Raw genomic sequence first — 19156 nt, 5'->3', positions numbered from 1 at the left:
CATAGACCCCGATGGACTTATGAGGAGAGGAAGAGGAGAGGATGAGGAGAGGAAGAGGAGATGAAGAGGAGAGGAAAAGGAGAGGAACAGGAGGGGAGGGGAGAGGAGGGAAATGTCACATGTACATACAGAATGGGAGACTTTTGTTATATAGACTTTGTAAAAGAACTTTCTTGCACTCTTTCCTGTTTCTAATGAGAATTAATGTAGTTGCCTGAAGCACATATAACTATTTCCACCTTTGCAACTTCAGAGAGAATCAAAATGATGTAACAGGCAGGAATCTTTGAATTAATTTTTGTATTGATTTTTTTGCAAACATTCTTTTGATCCAAAAAATTATATGTGCCTTCTTTATTAGCACTAATGATGAGATAATACTCATTGAAAAAATGAGCACTCAAAAATACTCAATGAGCATATTTGCCTGTACCTGTGATACTAATGGGACATGGAAGATCTGAACTGAGCTACTGAAAACTCACATAAATAGACTTTATTAAAGATTTTCAACTGAGTGAAATATAGAAAAAGGCTGAGTGCCTTAAGTCCTTGGGCATTTTGCATATATACATGTAACATATTTACATAATAAATGTATTGTGTACAATAAAGTTATTTATAAGTGAGGGGCAAATCCAGGAGATTAAACTTTCTCCCTTCTTTGACATTAGAGACCTCACTGGCAGTTCTCAAAGATAAATTTAAATCTCCACGTATATATATAGATTTGCATATGTTTAATGGAACTTATTTGATTGTGTGGATATATATTCTGTAGTTTGTATAAATGCAAGAGCCTTGAACTCTTCTCCTTCCTTTCCTCTCAATTAATTCACTGGTTTTGGAGGTTAGCCATCATAGGCTACATTTAGTTGTGTTGCACTTGTGATAAGTTAATCATCGTAGATAAAACTCAATGAATCAAAACAATTTTTCATAGAAAAGACAAAGCCATAACTCCAAATATCTCCACTTTCATCCTTCCTTCAGTTAGCTTTTGTTGCTGAGCGCAGTGTCAAATGTTATGGGATATCCTTTTTGTCAGTTTGTGTCAGTTGTCCTGGCTGTGTCACATCCCAGTTTCTTGTGCACCTCCAGCCTACTCACTGGTAGGGGAACATGAGAAACAGAAAAGGTCTTGATGCTTTGTAAGAATAGTTCAGCAATAGCTAAAATGTTGGTGTGTTACCAACACTGTTTTGGTCACCAATCCAAAACATAACACCACATGAGCTATTATGAAGAAAATTAACTCTATCCAAGCTAAAACCAGTGCACCTTTCTATTTTCTCCTTTCTTCTTTCTGTCCAAAAACATGACTATAACATGCAAAAGAATGTTTGACAACAATTACTATATTACAATCTCATTCTTCAATTTGTGTAAGATGGTGTGTCTTTTCTAAAGTCAAATCAAATCAATTTATAACATCTGAGGATGTGTCTGTAAAAGGCTTTTATGTAGCTGGTATGGACTATTTATAAAGATCTTAGTTTTCAGCTATATAGCTTTACTTCTTATATGCTAAGTCAATACCTCCTCTTTGGGATAGAAAGTAGTATCTTACATGCTTTTAAAATGGAAAATGAGTCCCTTGATCTGCATTTTTCTGCCTTCAGTAATATCCAATGGCATTAACAATGAATGATATTTAAAAGCTTGGTTCTGCCAAATCTCAGCAGCAGACTGCAAGCAGAAATATTTGTGAGCTTTCTTGGGGTAGGAAATCTAGCTGCTATTACTATTTATGCCATCATCTATTTGATATAAATACTTAACAAAGATTGCAGGGACTAATCTCACGGGTCTTTTATTCTTCACGACTCGGCTGCAAAATATTAATGAAATTAAAGACCCTGGCAGGGTAGAGACCTGTATAGTCTCTATGGGGTGACAGGGAGAGATGAACAATTCTAGTTCATAAATTATTTGTTTTTCATAGTGTTTTAGCGCTAGAGATTCTGGATAACCTCGTGTTTTAAAGTAATGAAATTCAACATAAAGAGAAAAACAATTCTTGTTTGTTGTGCTAAGTCATGTGGTAACTTCTCATTGACTATAACTACATGATAAAAGCGTGTTTTCAATAGTGGAAGGTGATCTTGTCTAACCAGAGATAGTAACTTTAACTAAGGGATTCTGTAAAATTCTTCTAGATAAAGTAAATAAGTAAACATTAAAGGAAGCAAATGTATCATACTGAAGCCCACAATTGCCGTGTTGTAGTCTGAGCTCTGAATCTAACACGTTTATACTTAAATGTTTCAAGTAAGGCTATTTGTCTGGCTAATCTTGTATCTACTCTTGTTTCTGCTTGAAAAAAATAATGAAAAGGACAGTTATTCCAAGTACTTGGTTATTTGAGACAAGTATTATTCAGTAGCAGTCAGAAGAGCAGTCTGTTATGAGTAATTGTGTTGTGGGTGTGCTCTTTATTTGGAGAAGCACAGTAACAATTGAGATTTGCTACCATAAATATTTGCAATCACAAATTCCTTATAGATTTTTTTTTCCTGCTTTTGCAGTGCTTGTTTGGAACTTCCTTTTTATGGTAAGCAGTGTTGCTAGCTATCAGTCTCTGTGTTTGAGTGTTCAAAGAAAGCAAATGCGTCTGCAGCAGATATGTTTAAAAAATCTAAGAAGTCTTTGCCCTCCAGTAACTATCTTCCATTTTTTGTTGCATTCAAAGATAACCTTTGGAGGCATGCCTTTTTCTGGAAAACCAAGTTCTAACAGCAGGAAAAATTTCAAAGGCTGTATGGAGAGCATCAACTACAATGGCAATAATATCACTGACCTTGCCAAGAGGAAGAAATTGGAGCCTTCTAATGTGGTGAGAACATAATTTAATGGTCATCTAAACTTCTGCTTGTCATTCTAGGGAAGGTTTGTGTGTGTGCGTGTAGCAGATACCCTTGTGATGTACTGTAATGATGTAATATACAAAACAAAGTTTATTAAGTGCCCAAAGTTCTCATTGTAAATACTTTTATGACTTTTTTTTTTTTTTTAATATTTTAATTTTTTATTATCTCTGAGCATTTTACTTCTGGGAGTTAAGTTTCAGCTTTTCAAAATTAACCTTCAGTATCATATAACTAGTTTTTAAAAGAAAACAGATGGACCCCATCATAGTGATCTACAACTAGGGTAGACAAGATTTATTATTAAATCAATTGCAGGTTTCTCATGGCTTTAAATCCTGGTATTTTCCATCTGTGCAGAGCTAGTTGGATTGCTGAAGTGAAAAATCACTGGAAAGAGATGGTTCTAGATCCCTTTTCTGGTAGCTTTAAAAAGCCTCAAGGTACTCATCTTCAAAATCATTATTTAGCTTATTAACATTACAAAGTTTAATAATATTTTATTCTGGTGGTAGTTTTTCTTTTCTTTTTTTCTTGCTTAAGCACTTATAGTTGCTTTAAAGCAACCTTAAAACAAGTTTAAACTTGTGGCTTTATAGGCAGGCTGAATAAGAAAAGCCTTTTATTTGTATATCTTTAAGGTTCTAAATGTTCCTTAAAATATTTGATGACTTACACAGGCAATGTGGGTAGGAAAAGAATGTATTATTACCGTGAACTTCAGATGGCCTGAGTAAGTTGTTCAAGGCCTTCTTCTGTACAAGATTACAATCTTCACGACCCCCTGCTAGCAATATGTATGGTTCCACTGTTGCTTTTTTTTTTTTTAAGTATTACATAGTAAAGATTTATACATGCAATAATGATAAAGTTCAAAGGGTTGATTACCATTTCATTATTCCTTGGATAGTAATATTGATGTTTCATGTAATTGTATGAACAATATGGCTAAATGAGCAAGGTTATAAGGAAGGATAATTCTGAGTATGTGATATAAATCCTGAGTCTGTACAAACTCAGTAATATAGCCTGATATTTAGAACCTTTTCTATAAATGATTTTTTTCAGCGTTGTCAAAGGCAAAGAGAGTGATATATATGTCAAAAAAAAGAAGATTACCCTTCTAGAATTTTTTTCAATTAATTTTTTTTTCAAAATCACCTGTGATTTCCTGCTTGCAGTGCATATTAAACTTGTAATTTAAGCACATTTTTCAAAGATTGATAACTAATTCAGGAAAGGATCTTTGTACACGAGAAGTTTTTTTTTTCCCTTTTTGCACCAGTCCAGTCCACTGTAAGTTAGTAGGACATTTTCTTAAAGTGTCTTCCTGAACAGAAGTGTTACTTAAGAGATTTCTGTAGCAGAAATACCTCTCAAGAATTCAGCATAGATAGCAGTCCTAAAGTCTCTGTAAAACCATCTCTCTATTTTTTTTTGGTTGTATTTTTAGTTTGTGTGGGTTTGGTTGGTTTTTGTTTGTTTGCTTTTTTTTTGGGGGGGGGGCAGGGGGAGGACAGGATTGTTGGTTGTTTTGGTTGACAGGACAGGCTTGTTGGTTGGTTGTGCACAGGTTCTTTTACCTGTAACATGAAATCAAAATCCACATCTGTGGCTTTGTCAGTGTTAGTGCTTCATCAAGAGGCTGTGACATGCTAATTTAATTTGATGACTCTCTTGATTTCCAATATTAAGAATATCTATAAAAATAGAAGTGACCTTTGCTTTCAGTAATATAACTTATATTGCTTCGACTCTTCAAAAGCAAAATCTATTTTACTCTAATTAAATCAACATGGATTTGTATGTTTCTTACAAAAGACTTTTTCTCCTAGTTTTGAGCCTGATTTTTCATAAAAAATAGAGTTGGTTGAGACTACTGTAGTTGATAATCATGTTTCTGATGATGGCTCTTAAGTAATCCAACCAGGATCAAAGCTCCATTGTAGGAGATACTGTACAGATGCATAATAGTTGGCACACCCTGCCCTAAACAGTTTATTATATGAAAAAGCAAAACAAAATGTAATGAAATGGAACAGAGGTGAAGTAATCAATATGTTTATAAGAAGTAGCACAGGGGAAAAAAAGAAGAGGAAAGAAGAATATGAAAGAGGTGTGAGACAGAAGGAAAGATGTTCTTATAGGCAGATTTCAAAAGTCACAGAAAAAGGAAATGGACAAGTTAATAGAATGAGGAGATCTAGACAATTTAAGGAGATAATCTTGATTTGTCTCTGAACAAAAATAAAGTTAATAAATAAAAATCTTTAGGTCTCTCATACATAGGTGTTATGACTATGAGTGCACCACCAAGAGTCTTCTAACATTTACTTAAATGATTAATTCCTTTTAGCTTTTGAGATTAACAATATAGGGAAAAAAAGGGGGGGGGAGGGCGGGGAGAGTGTCACGTCCTCTGTGATAGAAAACATAGCAACAAATCTTTGGGGAGAATGAGTAAGATGGATGGCCTTGAACAGTTGTTCTTACTAGTGGAACCTGATTTGTTTTCATATTAGATAAATGAGACAAATGATAAACATCTCCAAAAGGGAGAAAAGGAGAGCCACGACAAATAATAAAAGTGTCTGCTTTTCCTCTGAATCAAGTTGCAAACAAGAGTTGGCAGTGACTAAATAGAACAGTAGGTGCTAACTCTTTTTTACAGCTTGGTTCAGGTCTAAGACAGAAATAAAGACCATGCTTACACAAAGTCTTGCAGTCCATCTTTTCTGTGTTTATCTAAAAGAGTAAGTTGATTTATGGTTTGTTTGTTTGTTTACATTTACAAGCACTAAAGTGTAATATGCAGCACTTTCCCAAAGCCTGTAACAGAAAAATTCTGAGAAGAATCATATTTGCTGCCCTCTGTCTTTACATACATTAGGCCTACATTCCACCCACTTCAGCAGCTGCTCTACCATGTATTACTGAGAGCAATCATGTGCAAATTTAACATAAGTGTTTTCTTTAAAGTATTTGCATTTGCCAAATATTATGTTAGGAACAAAGATGAGTAATAAGCTATTTTAAGAAAAATATTGAAACAACATGACAACTATTAGCTAGAATATTATTGCCTTTACTGTATGCTCTAACTTGATTTAACAGGTACTGTAGTGTTAATAAACTCATGAGCTCTCTTTTGCAAGATAGGTATTCATCCATTATCTCTATTAATTTAGAATTTTTTTAAGGCCAGGTAGTGTTTCCACAAGGGATAAGATCTGAAAGCAAAAATCCTTTATAAAAGGTAAACATGAAGCTAACTTGCAAGACAGAGATCATGATACAAAGATCAAACTGACCAAATTGAGATATTTTCATAATTTCCCTTCCAATGTATTATAAGTAATTCTTTAATAAGGCCAACAGTTTTTCAGTATAAATGCACATATATGAGTATAAATGTACACTGTATGTTTGATTTGACTTCCATATCACTGCCCAGAAAGGTATTCAGCAAATTATTATAGAATTGTAGAGTAGTTTAGGTTGCAAGGGACCTTAAAGATCATCTAGTTCCACCCCCGCTACCATGGGGGGACACACACCTTCCATTAGACCAGGTTGCTCAAAGCCCTGTCCAGCCTGGCCTTGAACACTTCCAGGGGTGGCACATCCACAACTTCTCTAGGCAACCTGTTTCATAACCTTCATTCACCCTCTGAGTAAATAATTACTTCCTAATACCTGATAGTAATATGCTCTTTTTAAAAACTGTTAACCCTTGTCCTGTCACTACACTCTCTGACAAAGAATCCCTCTCCTGCCTTCTTGTAGAACATCTTTAGATAATGGAAAATGGGTTTAAGGTCTCCCCAGAGCCTTCTCTTCTATAGCCTGAAAAACCTCAACTCCCTCAGCCTGTCTTCATAGCAGAGGTGCTCTAGCCCTCTGATCCTCCTCATGGCCCTCCTCTGAACTCATTTTTGTGCTGGGGACACCAGAGCTGAATGCAGTACTCCAGGTGGAGTCTCACAAGAGCAGAGTAGAGAGGGACCTCGACCTGCTGGCCATGCTTCTTTTGATGTAGCCCAGGGTACGGTTGGCTTTTTGGGCTGCAAGCACACATTGCCAGCTCATGTTGACCTACTTGTCAACCGACACCCTCAAGTCCTTCTCCTCAGAGCTGCTCTCAATCCATTCACCATCCAGCCTGTATTTGTGATTGGGATTGCCCCAGCCCAGATACAGGACCTCGCACTTGGCTTTGTTGAACTTCATGAAGTTTGCACAGGCCCACCTCTCAAGCCTGTCTAGGTCCCTATGGATGGCATCCCTTCCCTCCAGTGTGTCAACCACACCACACAGCTTGGTGTCATCAGCAAACTTGCTGAGAGTGCAATTGATCCCACTGTCCATGTCACCAACAAAGATGTCAAACAGCAACTGTTCTGATACTGAGTGCAACCATCTAGCCAATTTCTTATCCACTGAGTGTGCCATCCATCAGATCCATGTCTGTCCAATTTAAAGACAAGGATATCATGGGGGACAGTGTCAAATACTTTTGCACAAGTCCTGGTAGATGACATTAGTTGCTCTTTCCCTATCCACCAATGCCGCAATCCTGTTGTAGAAGGCCACCAGACCTGACCATTTGTCAGGCTTGATCTGCCTTTAGTGAAGACGTTGGCTGTCACCAATCACCTCCTTATTTTCCATGTGCCTTAGCAGAGTTCCTAGGAGGATCCATGATCTTGCCAGGCACAGAGGTGAGGACTGATGTGACTGTACTTCCCTGGGTCTTCTTTTATTCCCTATTGAAAATTAGGGTTATGTTTCCCCTCTTCCAGTTACTGCGAACTTCACTGCACTGCGATGACTTCTCAAATATGATGGACAGTGCCTTAGTAACTTCATCTGCCAGTTCCTTCAGGACCCATGGGTGTATCTCATCAGGCCCCTTGGACTTGTGCACCCTTAGGTTCCTTAGGTGGTCACAAAGCTCCTACAGTGGGCTGTTCTTCATTCTCCCCATCCCTGCCTTTGCCTTCTGGGGCTTGGGATTCAGAAATTATTGTGAATCTACACAGAAGGATCTCTTTCTCTTTGAAAAACACGGATGCTTTTATAGAGACAAGCTGCAAATTAGTTCTAATTTTTAGCCTAGACCTAGTGAACAATGTGTATCCAATGGGCTTAAATTAAGACAGTCCTTTTGTGAAGTACAATCTTAGTGGGAATTGGGAATCCAGTTGAGATTAGTGTAAATGTTTCAACAGGGAAAATACCATTTTAGCTAACAGAGAAATTAGAATTATATGTTACTTCCTCAAGAAATCTCTTATGCAGTTAGTGTTTATGATAAATGAGCTCACTGATGTGAAAAAGGATTTGAATGGATTCGGTTCCATTAACCTTAATAGGTGTTATATGTACAAGTGTCTCATGCATCAGGATATGAAAGCCTTAATTTGTAAGGAAATTGTTAGTTCTTCACAGTAACAAGACAGAAAGAGAAACTTAAAAATGTCTAACAAAATGCTTTCTGAGTGCTTCTTGTCATCTGTGACTAGTGTCTCTGACTGAATTGTAAGATGCAAGTTCTTACAAAATGTTATTGTCCTCTGTGCCTACACTGAATTACCTTATCTATGTAACAAAATATATTTCTAATCCATAGTATGACTACTACACTGAGAATGTTAACAAAGGGTTGCAGAGTGTATTTCATCCAAATTCCAGTTTGTTTTTTTTTTTCTGTATGTAAAACCTATGGTTTAACCAAAATATGTGTATCACACTTGGAAATATTCAGACTGAAAGTATCCAAACAAATGTGTTAGCATTTCAACATAGTGCTTAGTTGGCTGAAAGCTTGAAATGAAAATCTCTAAGCAACTTTTAGACTGAAATAAATAAATAAATAAATAAAGTCAAGCTGATCAGTATCAAAGCAGCTAAAGGGAGGTCCTTTGGCTTTACTGAGAAAGTAGTTATTTCTGTAGTTCACACTCCAATTTGAAAGATTCCTATAGTTGTTTTAGCTAATCATTTTCCTTAATCCTTAAATGTATTTTGTTACCCGTGGAACATACATGGTATATGAAAAGAACATGGTTTCTGATGTTGCAATTTTATCATAAAGATAGGAACAAATCTTTTTTTGAGATCAGCAAAGAGAAATCTCTTCTTTAGTTCCAGAGTAATGGAAACTCCAATGTTTTGTGATTGATAATGGAGGTAACCTGATAGTCTAGCTACTACTTGTATTACTGACTAATGTAAGTAGACTGTGTAGCAGTATAATTTCTGACATTCTGTAGGAAAAAGAGGTAGTTATGCAGAATACATCTAAGAATAAATCTGAGCGCTCAAGAAAGTCTTTATTATTTTTATTTTGTTAGTTGTGACATGGCGATACTAAATAAGAAACTGAATCTGCCACGTAGGTGTATCATGCTGTGACATAAATAAAGTGTTTTCATTCCTTTAAAAAGAGATTTTTTTAGGACTTTGTCTAAATTAGTCATGTCTATAATCAGTCATGTCTCAAAATGTCTGTTAGTACACAGACTTGCTTCCTTATGACATTATCTAGCCCAATTATCTATCCAACTGAAAACAAGTACTTCTAAGAAAATTTACTTAGGTCTTCCACCCACACATCTTAGAAAGTTACTATCTGGCATCCAAATGCTCTAATTTCCCTCAAGGTGATTTTTCAGGTGCATTTATCCACTATGAATAATAATAAAAAAAAAGTGTTTGTCATGAAAGGAATGATATGTAACAGAAAGTCAGTAAGTTGCAGTTTAAAATATTTATGTGCTAAAAATTATGTCTTACTCTGACTGGGATTCTGAACAGTGCTCAGATGAACCTTCTATCTAAATATCTAAGTACCTCTGAAAATGTTGTTCAATCCTTAATAATTTTTATTGTTGAAGTAAGTGGCAATGGAACTGCTGCTCTGATCATCTGATACTGCATCAGACAAAATCTTTCCTTATCAAATTAAATTGAAATTGCTACAGAGTATCATTTTGCCACAGTGCATCAGAAAACTTAACCATAGAACAAGGTCCTCTTTGCCACATGGTAGAACAGTTCTTCAGCAGAGCAAGTCTTCCTGTTCTATTCAATGAAGCATTAAAATATCAGTTCTGGACAGAGATCTCCTTAGAGGAATGTGGTTTAAAATAAGAGCTTTACATTGCTTATTATATTTAAGGAAAAAAATGATGTCTATAATACAGTCTGCCATTGTGTTCTCTTATGAGAAATGACATCTGAACCAGAGTGAAAAATTTATGTCTGTAACTCTGGTCTTATTTACAAGTATGTTTTAAAGCTTTTGCGATCAGTATACCTGACTGGATTTTTGTCAGTTTCCCTAAGACTGAAATTTTATAGTGTGCAAAACTCAACTCCTTTTACAGAGAAAATGATTAATTGACCAAAAATATTAGGCATTGTTCATGATCAGCCACTCCAAATCATTCAACTTCATGAAATAAAGTATTAGCTTGTCTAGTATTATCCATCAGAAAACATAACAGAGAAGCTAGCTGTTCACAAGGTATTATATGTCCTTCTTTTACAACCTCACACATTGTACTGATTTGACATGGTGATATAAGGGTATTTTGAAAACTTTATTTCATGAACTATTGCCCTCTTATAGATTCCTTTGGTTACCATGAACAAGTTCAAGTTTCTCTTGGATTCATTTCATCATCTTTGAACTGGGAATATTAATGCGTTCCTCTAAGCTTTTTGTTAGACTACAACTCTTCAGGGCAGAGACTGCCTCTTACTATGTGTATGCACAGTGCAAAATATAATTAGGCCACTTCTTTGGCAGAAGCCTCTAGGCAAAACAGAAATGTCAACAAACACCTTATAATAATAACAATAATGATAATATTAATAACACATTTTTACATGGAGCTTACATTGACTACAGTAGTCTCTGGATTGAATGAAACCTAGAATGCTTTTCTAGAGGTAGCTATGAATTTAGTGGAATCTTAAAATTTTGCTTATGTTGTTGCTTTTTTGTGTGTGTTTTACTTAGGGAAATTTAAGTTTTTCTTGTGTGGAGCCACATACAGTGCCTGTCTTTTTCAATGACACCAGTTACCTTGAGGTTCCTGGTCGCCCAAGCCAGGATCTGTTTTCAGTCAGTTTCCTTTTCCGAACCTGGAACCCCAATGGACTTCTTGTCTTCAGCAACTTTGCAGATGGCCTGGGCAATGTTGAGATTGACATTAATGAAGGCAAAGTCAGCGTTCACATCAATGTCACCCAAATCAAGAAGAACCGAATAGACATCTCATCAGGTAAGTGTGTTTTTTGTTGCTTTTTTTTTTTTTAGTTGATATAATTTGTGTTGGTGTTGTTTAAAAGAATAATGGAGTTCAAAATTGGAAAAATTGCTTTACAAAATTTAAAATTGAAGTTGCAACAGTACACTTATTCATACTTAAGCAGATCGTTATTATGCGTCTCAATGAGTAAGAAGTAGAAGAAGAAAACAGTTGTTAGATAAGAGACAAGTATTCTTATTCTGTGATCAAAACAAGAAGACATATCACTCCTTGACTGTGAGGCAGTGTTGCTTCTTACTTTCTTTTTTTTTCAATCAGTCTTTCAGTCTTCTCTGCAAAAATATGTGCTTTCAACAGGGGATGATATTATATCCCTGTGTGGAGAGTAGCCTAATAATATGGAAGCTCTCTCTCTCTCAAAAAAAAGCAAGTTGTTTTAACCACAGGGCTGGTGTGAAAAATACCATGGTATTTTCTAAATATTCTGCAGAGTCATGCTGGAGAAGTAAGAAAGCTTTCAGTACCTGTCTAAGGAAGTTTTGGAAAAATACTGTGCAAAAGAATTATAAATCGTTAGGTTTGTTTCTGGAAGTTAAGGTGTGTGTTTGTTTCAGTCTTTTAAAAATACTTGATGTATCCCAGGGTCCTGAGTGAACTGGTTGTTGTAGTTACCAAAACACCCTCCATCATATTTGAAAAGTCATGGCAGTCAGGTGGAGTCCCTGGTGACTGGAAAGGGAAATGTCACTCCAATTTTTAAAAATGGTAGAAAGGAAGACCATGGAACTACAGACCACGCAACCTCATCTCTGTGCCTGGGAAAATCATGGAACAGACCTTCTTTGAAGCCATGTTAAGACATATGTTAAGGTAGGGAGGTGAACTGAGACAGCCAACATGACTTCAGGAAGGGCAAATCATGCATGACCAATCTAGTATGGTCATCATCTATCTTCAGTGATGGAGTGACTACATCAGTGGACAAGGGAAAATTAACTCCTGTCATCTACCTAGACTTCTGTAAGGCCTTTGACATGGTTCCACACAAGATCCTCGTCTCCAAATTGGAGAGAAGTGGATTTGAAGGGTAGACTATGCAGTGGATAAGTAACTGGTTGGATGGCCACATCCAGAGAGTTGAAGTTAATGGCTCTATATACAGGCAGAGATCAGAGACAAATGGTGTCCCTCAGGGGTCTGTAGAGGGACCGCTTCCATTTAATGTCTAGTAATGATATAAACAGTGGGACGGAGTGCACCCTCAACAAGTTTGTGCATGACACAAAGCTGAGTGGCACAGCCAGCACAACAGAAGGAAGGGATGCCATCCATAGGGACCTAGACAGGCTTGAGAAGTGGGCCTGTGCAAACTTCATGAAGTTCAACAAAGCCAAGTGCAAGGTCCTGCATCTGGGCTGGGGCAATCCCAATCACAAATACAGGCTGGATGGTGAATGGATTGAGAGCAGCTCTGAGGAGAAGGACTTGAGGGTGTTGGTTGACAAGTAGGTCAACATGAGCTGGCAATGTGTGCTTGCAGCCCAGAAAGATAACTGGAACAGGTTGCCCAGGGAAGCTGTGGATGCCCTTTCCTTGAAGTTGTTCAAGGTCAGGTTGATGTGGCTTTGGGCAGTGTGATTTAGTGAGAGATCCCGGCCCATGGCAGGGGGGTTGGATCTAGATGATCATTAAAGGTCCCTTCCAACTCAAAGCATTGTATGATTCTGTGATTTTGCTAAATCGTACTTTCCATCTAAATATGGGCATTTCTGGTTCAGCTATGGCCAATATGATGTTTGCAATGTCACGTCCATTTGTTAGCAAAGTCATGACCTAAGTATGAGTTGGAAAATACAAAGTTGATCGCAGATAGGTCTAGATATACACACACATATACACAAAGTATTTGAAGCATTGTATATGTCAGCCTAGTTACTTAGCCAAAATTTTTCTTCATTCTATAGTGCAGGTATTTCAGTCTTCGTTGATAGCATTGGCTGCAATGAATGGCAATGTTTTTTATGTCTACTGTTTGATTTACTGTTGAAAATATATTATCTCTGTAGTCAGTAATATAAACAGGGAGTTAAGAAAATGTAAAAAAAATAATAAATATTTTAATGAGAAAAGGTTAAAAGGAGAGTAACAATTCATTTGGGAAGAAGTTTTCTCTTTTCACCCCATTAATGAAATAGAGCTGAGCATAAGGTGAATTGAATTGTTTAAATATAGAAGTGAATAATATTTGAATAGTAATTACAAGAAATCAGAATTCACCTGTTTTGTAAAATGAACATTTTTAATGAAAAATATATTAAATTTTCTTCCACCATTGGAATTTTTTTGAGCACAAAAATCAATACTGTAGCTTACAAGTTAGTGTTTCATTGCCTTGTTATATAAATACACTCATGAAAGAATTAAGTACTGCTTTGGTTATACTCTAGGGTCTTGAACACGAGTTTTTTTTAAGGTGCTGGCATTTCATAGTTAGGAAAAACAGGTATTCATCAGCCTCATGCTTTCTTATTTAGCTATGTCTACTCAAAACTCCAGCTTACAGATAGAAGTGACTAACACTGATACTTCTTCATGTGCTTCCTTGTACCTTTTTGGTCCTGGAAAGATTTCACTGTTGATTTTTTATCAAATATTATGGCAAATAAAGATTTTACCAACTCTCTACTAATTTTGCTCAATGGTTATCTTGTAATGAACCCAATTTTCAGATTGCCTTAAGTTTGCATTCTGGAAGGTAAACACACATGAAAACTGCTGAAAGGCTAGGTTTAGTTTCTCCAGACCTTCCCCCACAGCAACAAAAATTCCCCAAGTCCTGCAACGTAAAACCAAGTTTCATATTCTGAATTTATTCTGAAATAATCTGAATTGAATATTCTTCGGAGTAAATCTTTTCAGTCTATTTCAGTCTATTTTCTATTTTCTATTTCAGTCTAAATCTTTTCAGTCAGTTCACATAATATCCCAATGATCACATGCATCCATTCATTTGTATTGCTGTAACATTTTTCTTACTCTCCATACTTAGTCCAATATCATAGTTTGGATATCTTGAAGAGTTAGTACTTTCATTTGTCATTATAGTTTTCACCATAATAAAAAATAAATATTTTATATTATATTATGGACATTTTACGTTTGCTTAGTTGTCCTGTGAAAGCCTTGATTTTTTCTTGCTACTTAATTCAGTGCATGTGAAAATAACTGTATATGTGAATGTAAGACAGTAAAATATGACACCTGCCAGGGAAGACTGCAGAATGAATGCCACTGTTTTGAGCGTAATGTCACAGCAAGCTTCTTGTTACCTTCTTATGCAGGGAATTAATAGACTTCAGCATATAAACCAGCTGGACTTGTGTAGAAGTCAAAGTTGTCTGGCTTTAGCAAAAGACTTTCTGATTGTTGCATTCCTATACAAATAAGATGCACACTTTTTTTGTTTGTTTGTTTCTTTGTTTTGTTGTGCTTGTTCTGTTTTGTTTTACTTACAGCTGGCAAAGCAGACTTTTCTGTAAAATCAAGTGTGCATTTTTTTATTGTAACTGCATATGCAGGGTAGGAATAATTTTACTTTTGTCTATTGGGAGGTACATAGAATTAAGCTAACTAAAACCACAACCTAGTTGCAGGTGTTTTTTGAATTTCATAGCTTCGCTGTACTTATGCCTGCCACCTGTAACAGCATATCTTTGCTGGTGGAAGCTAAAGTCTCTTAGTTCTTATTCTACACCCATGTCATAATTTACCAACTTTCTTTCATTAGCAGCTTTTAATGTCAACTTTCCATGTTAACATCGGTATATCAGCATTTCATTGTGGGGCATGATCTAAATTTGGCTGTAGAAATCATTAGTTGAAGTAACTGGTAGGAATTACATGAAAGAACTGTATGCCAATGTGCAGGTGGCAGAGTTTATTACTGCAAATTTCTGCACTAATGATATTGGCATGAAACAGAGGTCCGGTTTTTCTGTTTTTCAGTCTCATATGATTCCTTAAACACATGAAGGAACCATAAGATTCCCCTAAAAGTTTCCTAATTCTGTATGCACTGTCTCAGGGAGATCTAACTTAACATGAGTGGATTTCAGATAAACAGGGAAGTCTACTCTTCCACTATATCAAATATAGTTGGATTCCCACCTTTCCAACTCATAGGTGGGCATTGCAAACTTCCATAATGAACAACTTTATAAAAAGTGTTTTTTGATGTCTGGGAGGGATTAGACTGTTTAAAAAAGGTTCTTGTTGGCTTACTAGAATTTTTATACTTCATTCAACACAGCATATAGTTTAACGACAGAAAGACAGCTGTAGCTTTAAATATTTTGATGATACTTTACAAAAATGAAAATGAAATGATGTGTAGAATGTAGATCTAAATGAGCTACACTTCTAGTCCTATATAGAACATAGGTCTGTGTTTATTACTGACCTATACGGTCAGTAAGAAGCATAGTTTATAGGACATCGTAAAAAGTATTGGAGACACCTGTAAAGTTTGGACGCAAGAAAATCAAATGACGAACAAGCAGAATCAGTTAACTGTTAAGAATGTGATAGCTACTACTTATCTGAGAAACCAAAAGTAGCTTTACGGTTTTTCTTTGGTGTCAGATAATTCTACTTTTTCTATTTACTATGGTGTATGAAGGGATACAATACGTTAGGGTGGTCAAATAGAAAGTATGAGTGAGGAAAAAAATGTAACGTGTAAATACGGTGACAATGAAAGATTTACATAGCAGGCAGTGGAAAAAAAAGTTTCAATAAATTGTAGGCAATTCATTGGAATATGGAAGGGGCTATTGTTTTGCATTTAAAATCACAGAAATTGAGAGTTGCCAGCAGGCAGTCTGTTTTAATAGTTTTCTTTTGACTCCAGAGATCCTTGCCTGCTGTCATCAGTTGTCTTTTCTGTTTTTGTCAGGGATATTCTTTTAGAAGATCACAGCAAGTGCTTTTAGGTCTTATTTGTTTTTGTCCTGTGGTCTTTTAAGAAGTATTTAATTGGTTTTTCATTTATTTGACCCCATGCTCTACCCACTGAAGATTTCACTTTATTCATGAACTTCTCTTGATTTCTTAATCTAATGTCTTCACCTTTATTAGAACTATAAGTCATCCCAGTACTTTATTCATGAAATATTTAAAAAATAATAATAATTTTATTATCAAAATGGTTTTGTGTATCTGAAGCTTTTCATTTGGTGGGTTGGAATTCAAAATTTGGCCTAAGTAAAAGGCATTTCAACTGTCTATTGTGCCTTAATTCAATCTTTCATTCCATTGTTGTGACTAAAAAAATCACGAGTAGTTGATATCAGCATTATCAGTTTCTGGATAACTTTCTGAAGTTATTTTTGCTTTGAAAAAATGAATTTTATTTTCTTCTTTAATGATAGATACCATGTATCTTGCTTTTTTCATGCATTCAGTCACTTTTTTCAAGCCTCTGCCTAATCTCTATACCTCTGATTAAAGCATTTAATAATCTGTATTATGAACATTCCATTATATTCATAACATTTTCCATTAGTGTGTTGAAAAGAAAGAGGGTGGTTATATTACAGCCTAGTACATATTATTTTTGCACTACCAGAAAAAGGCAACAGACTTTGTGTTGACCTGTCAAAGCAAAATTTCAGGCTTTACTTGAGATAGCTGTAGTTTGTTTAACAACAGAAAAACAACTAGTGTCTGATCCCTGGGTTTTAGCTAGGTGATGACAATAAAAAAATTGTTAATAACTACTGATAATTTTTTGACTGGATTGCTAACGTGTACACTCCTTTGCCCATAACAAAATTTTGATTATGACAGGATATTTTACTTTAATATGTAGCTTAGCCTTCAGTTTTCAGTGCATATGAAAGAGGCAAAGGTAAGTCTTGAAGACTTAATGTCTTCTGAACAGACTTTCTCCTTTTTCTATGATCTCGATGTTTGCTCCTTTAAAAAAGAGCTCTGAACATTAAAAAAAAAATAATATTAAAAAAAAAAATCCCACCCAGCATTCCATTAAATGTTTAGTAAACACAGTATAGCTGTGATCAGACTGGCAAATCTGTTGTACAAAGTCAACGGCGCTCGATTTTCCTTTTTCTTACATTGGTCCTATTCAAACACTACCACCATTTGATTGCTTACAGATATTATAATAAACTGCTGTTACTAAGAGAAAAATCAGGCCCACTGGAAGCTGAAATAAAAAAGATTTAATTAGAAGAAATAAGCTATTGACAGTGGAAAATTACACAGGTGAATTACTTAAAGCTTGTGTATAAATTGAGTTAAACATTCTATTGACTTTTCTGTACAGAGTAAACTGTGATTAATATCTTCACAATTGTGTATCTCCCAGCATAATAATAGGAGAGAAATAGTCAAGAGATTTATTTTTACTGCTCCATATAGTTTTGGAGCAAATTCTGCTTTTGGCATCATGGACACACATTCAGGGAAACTTCCTGGAAATTGTTGGATTTACCCAAGGGAGTGATGGTTGCAGTGCTGGGCTATGCAGGTTAAAGAAAGAAGTGTTATTGCTTTCTGGAAGAACTTTTAAAACACAGTCTAATATAGTTTGCAACACCAAAGAATTCTGATTTTCTGCTTCATAAAATCATTTCATTTTAGTATATGCCACCTGTTTACAACCTACTCAGAAATTGTGATCTTAAAATTAGAGGTATAAATTGTTGATAAAATTGTATTTATTTATAAGCTTATACATGCTGATGTCTTCTTTCTTGAGCACAGAAGAAATCAACAACTGGAAAATGTCAGACTCCCATGTTTCTCTTTTCCAAAAAACTCTCACCATATTTCCAAAAGTCACCTGCAAATGCTGTTCATTGCATAGTGAAGTCACAGTCTGTGTCCCAATTGCCTTCTTTCCTTCTGCCAAGTTATATCTATCTGTTTCAGAAACTTTATCCAAATTCTTTCCCAATGAAGCCAAAGTTTTCGAAAGCTTTCAACATGTGGAAAGCTTCCAACCCGCTAACAAAAATGAAGAATGTTGCTTTGGCTGAAGAAACAATGGTAGTAACATTCAAAACAGCAGTCCTGAGAAATCATCTAGTTGCTTCGTGACATTCTTTGACAGCAAACCCCAAATCCTTGTTTTAGTATAGAAAACAACTTCTGTGCCTCTGGAGAAAAGGCAAAGTTTTCATGCTGACAGGTAACAATAAATAATCTCTTAATTTAATCAAGCATATACCTTCTCACTTGACGGCTTTTTGTAGACTGTTTCAAATCTAAAAAGAGATCTTTCAAATCTAAACATCGTCTGCTCAACTTAAGTAGAACAGGCTCTGTGAAGATCCTCTGGATTCTATCCCACAGTACAAATCATAAGTCGCTGAAAGGGAACATCTTCTTTTGCCCATAATACCTTAACACAGAATTTCTCAGTGTTCAAAATCTTCTGCCATTAAATTGAGTTAATCTGCTTGGAGCTACTTTTTTCCTGTTCCAATTCTTCTAGTTAACATCTTCTGTATCACAGCTGCTGCTCAAGGCTGTCTTTAGTTCCTCTTCTCAACCATAAACTTATTAATACTTGGGATATGAGTATCCCATTTTGTCATATTTATACACATTAAATAAATAAGACTTCTCCCCATGGAATCCTTTTGGGAAGCTTTCCACACCTCTTCCTGCTAGGTCTCAAGTCATCTGAATTGCAGTTCAATTATATTTTAGACCTCAGGTTAAGATAACATCCTCAAGGTAATAACATGTTACTGTCTGACAGATCTAAAGTTGCACTCTTCCAGTGAAAATTCCCAGGGGTGTTTATGTGGGAATTTAGAAGTACTTCTGCCTATATTGCTGAATGAGGGTTTAAATAGAGAATGTGTATACATGGATCAAAAGTGCACTTCTGGTGGAAAGATAACATTTCCCATCATGTCTTTCCCATATTACTGATACTAGGTTATACACTGAACATTGGTAAGTGAAGGCAGATAC

General features: G+C 35.7%; 1 protein-coding gene across 21 annotated transcripts in view; it reads left to right on the top strand.

Annotated features, from left to right (window-relative positions):
• Nucleotides 1-19156, top strand: part of CNTNAP2 (contactin associated protein 2) — a 1160459-nt gene that overhangs the window by 556995 nt on the left and 584308 nt on the right. For all 21 annotated transcript variants that reach the window (XM_080582584.1, XM_080582595.1, XM_080582598.1 and 18 more), the window contains 2 exons: nucleotides 2693-2836; nucleotides 10897-11161. In XM_080582584.1, the coding sequence (XP_080438710.1) occupies nucleotides 2693-2836; nucleotides 10897-11161 (409 nt within the window). The remainder of the gene's footprint in view (nucleotides 1-2692; nucleotides 2837-10896; nucleotides 11162-19156) is intronic.

The sequence above is a fragment of the Anser brachyrhynchus genome, assembly GCF_964034855.1.
Source record: "Anser brachyrhynchus genome assembly, chromosome: 2".
In the NCBI taxonomy this organism is placed as follows: domain Eukaryota; kingdom Metazoa; phylum Chordata; class Aves; order Anseriformes; family Anatidae; genus Anser; species Anser brachyrhynchus.
This window is presented reverse-complemented; position numbering and strand designations above follow the sequence as displayed.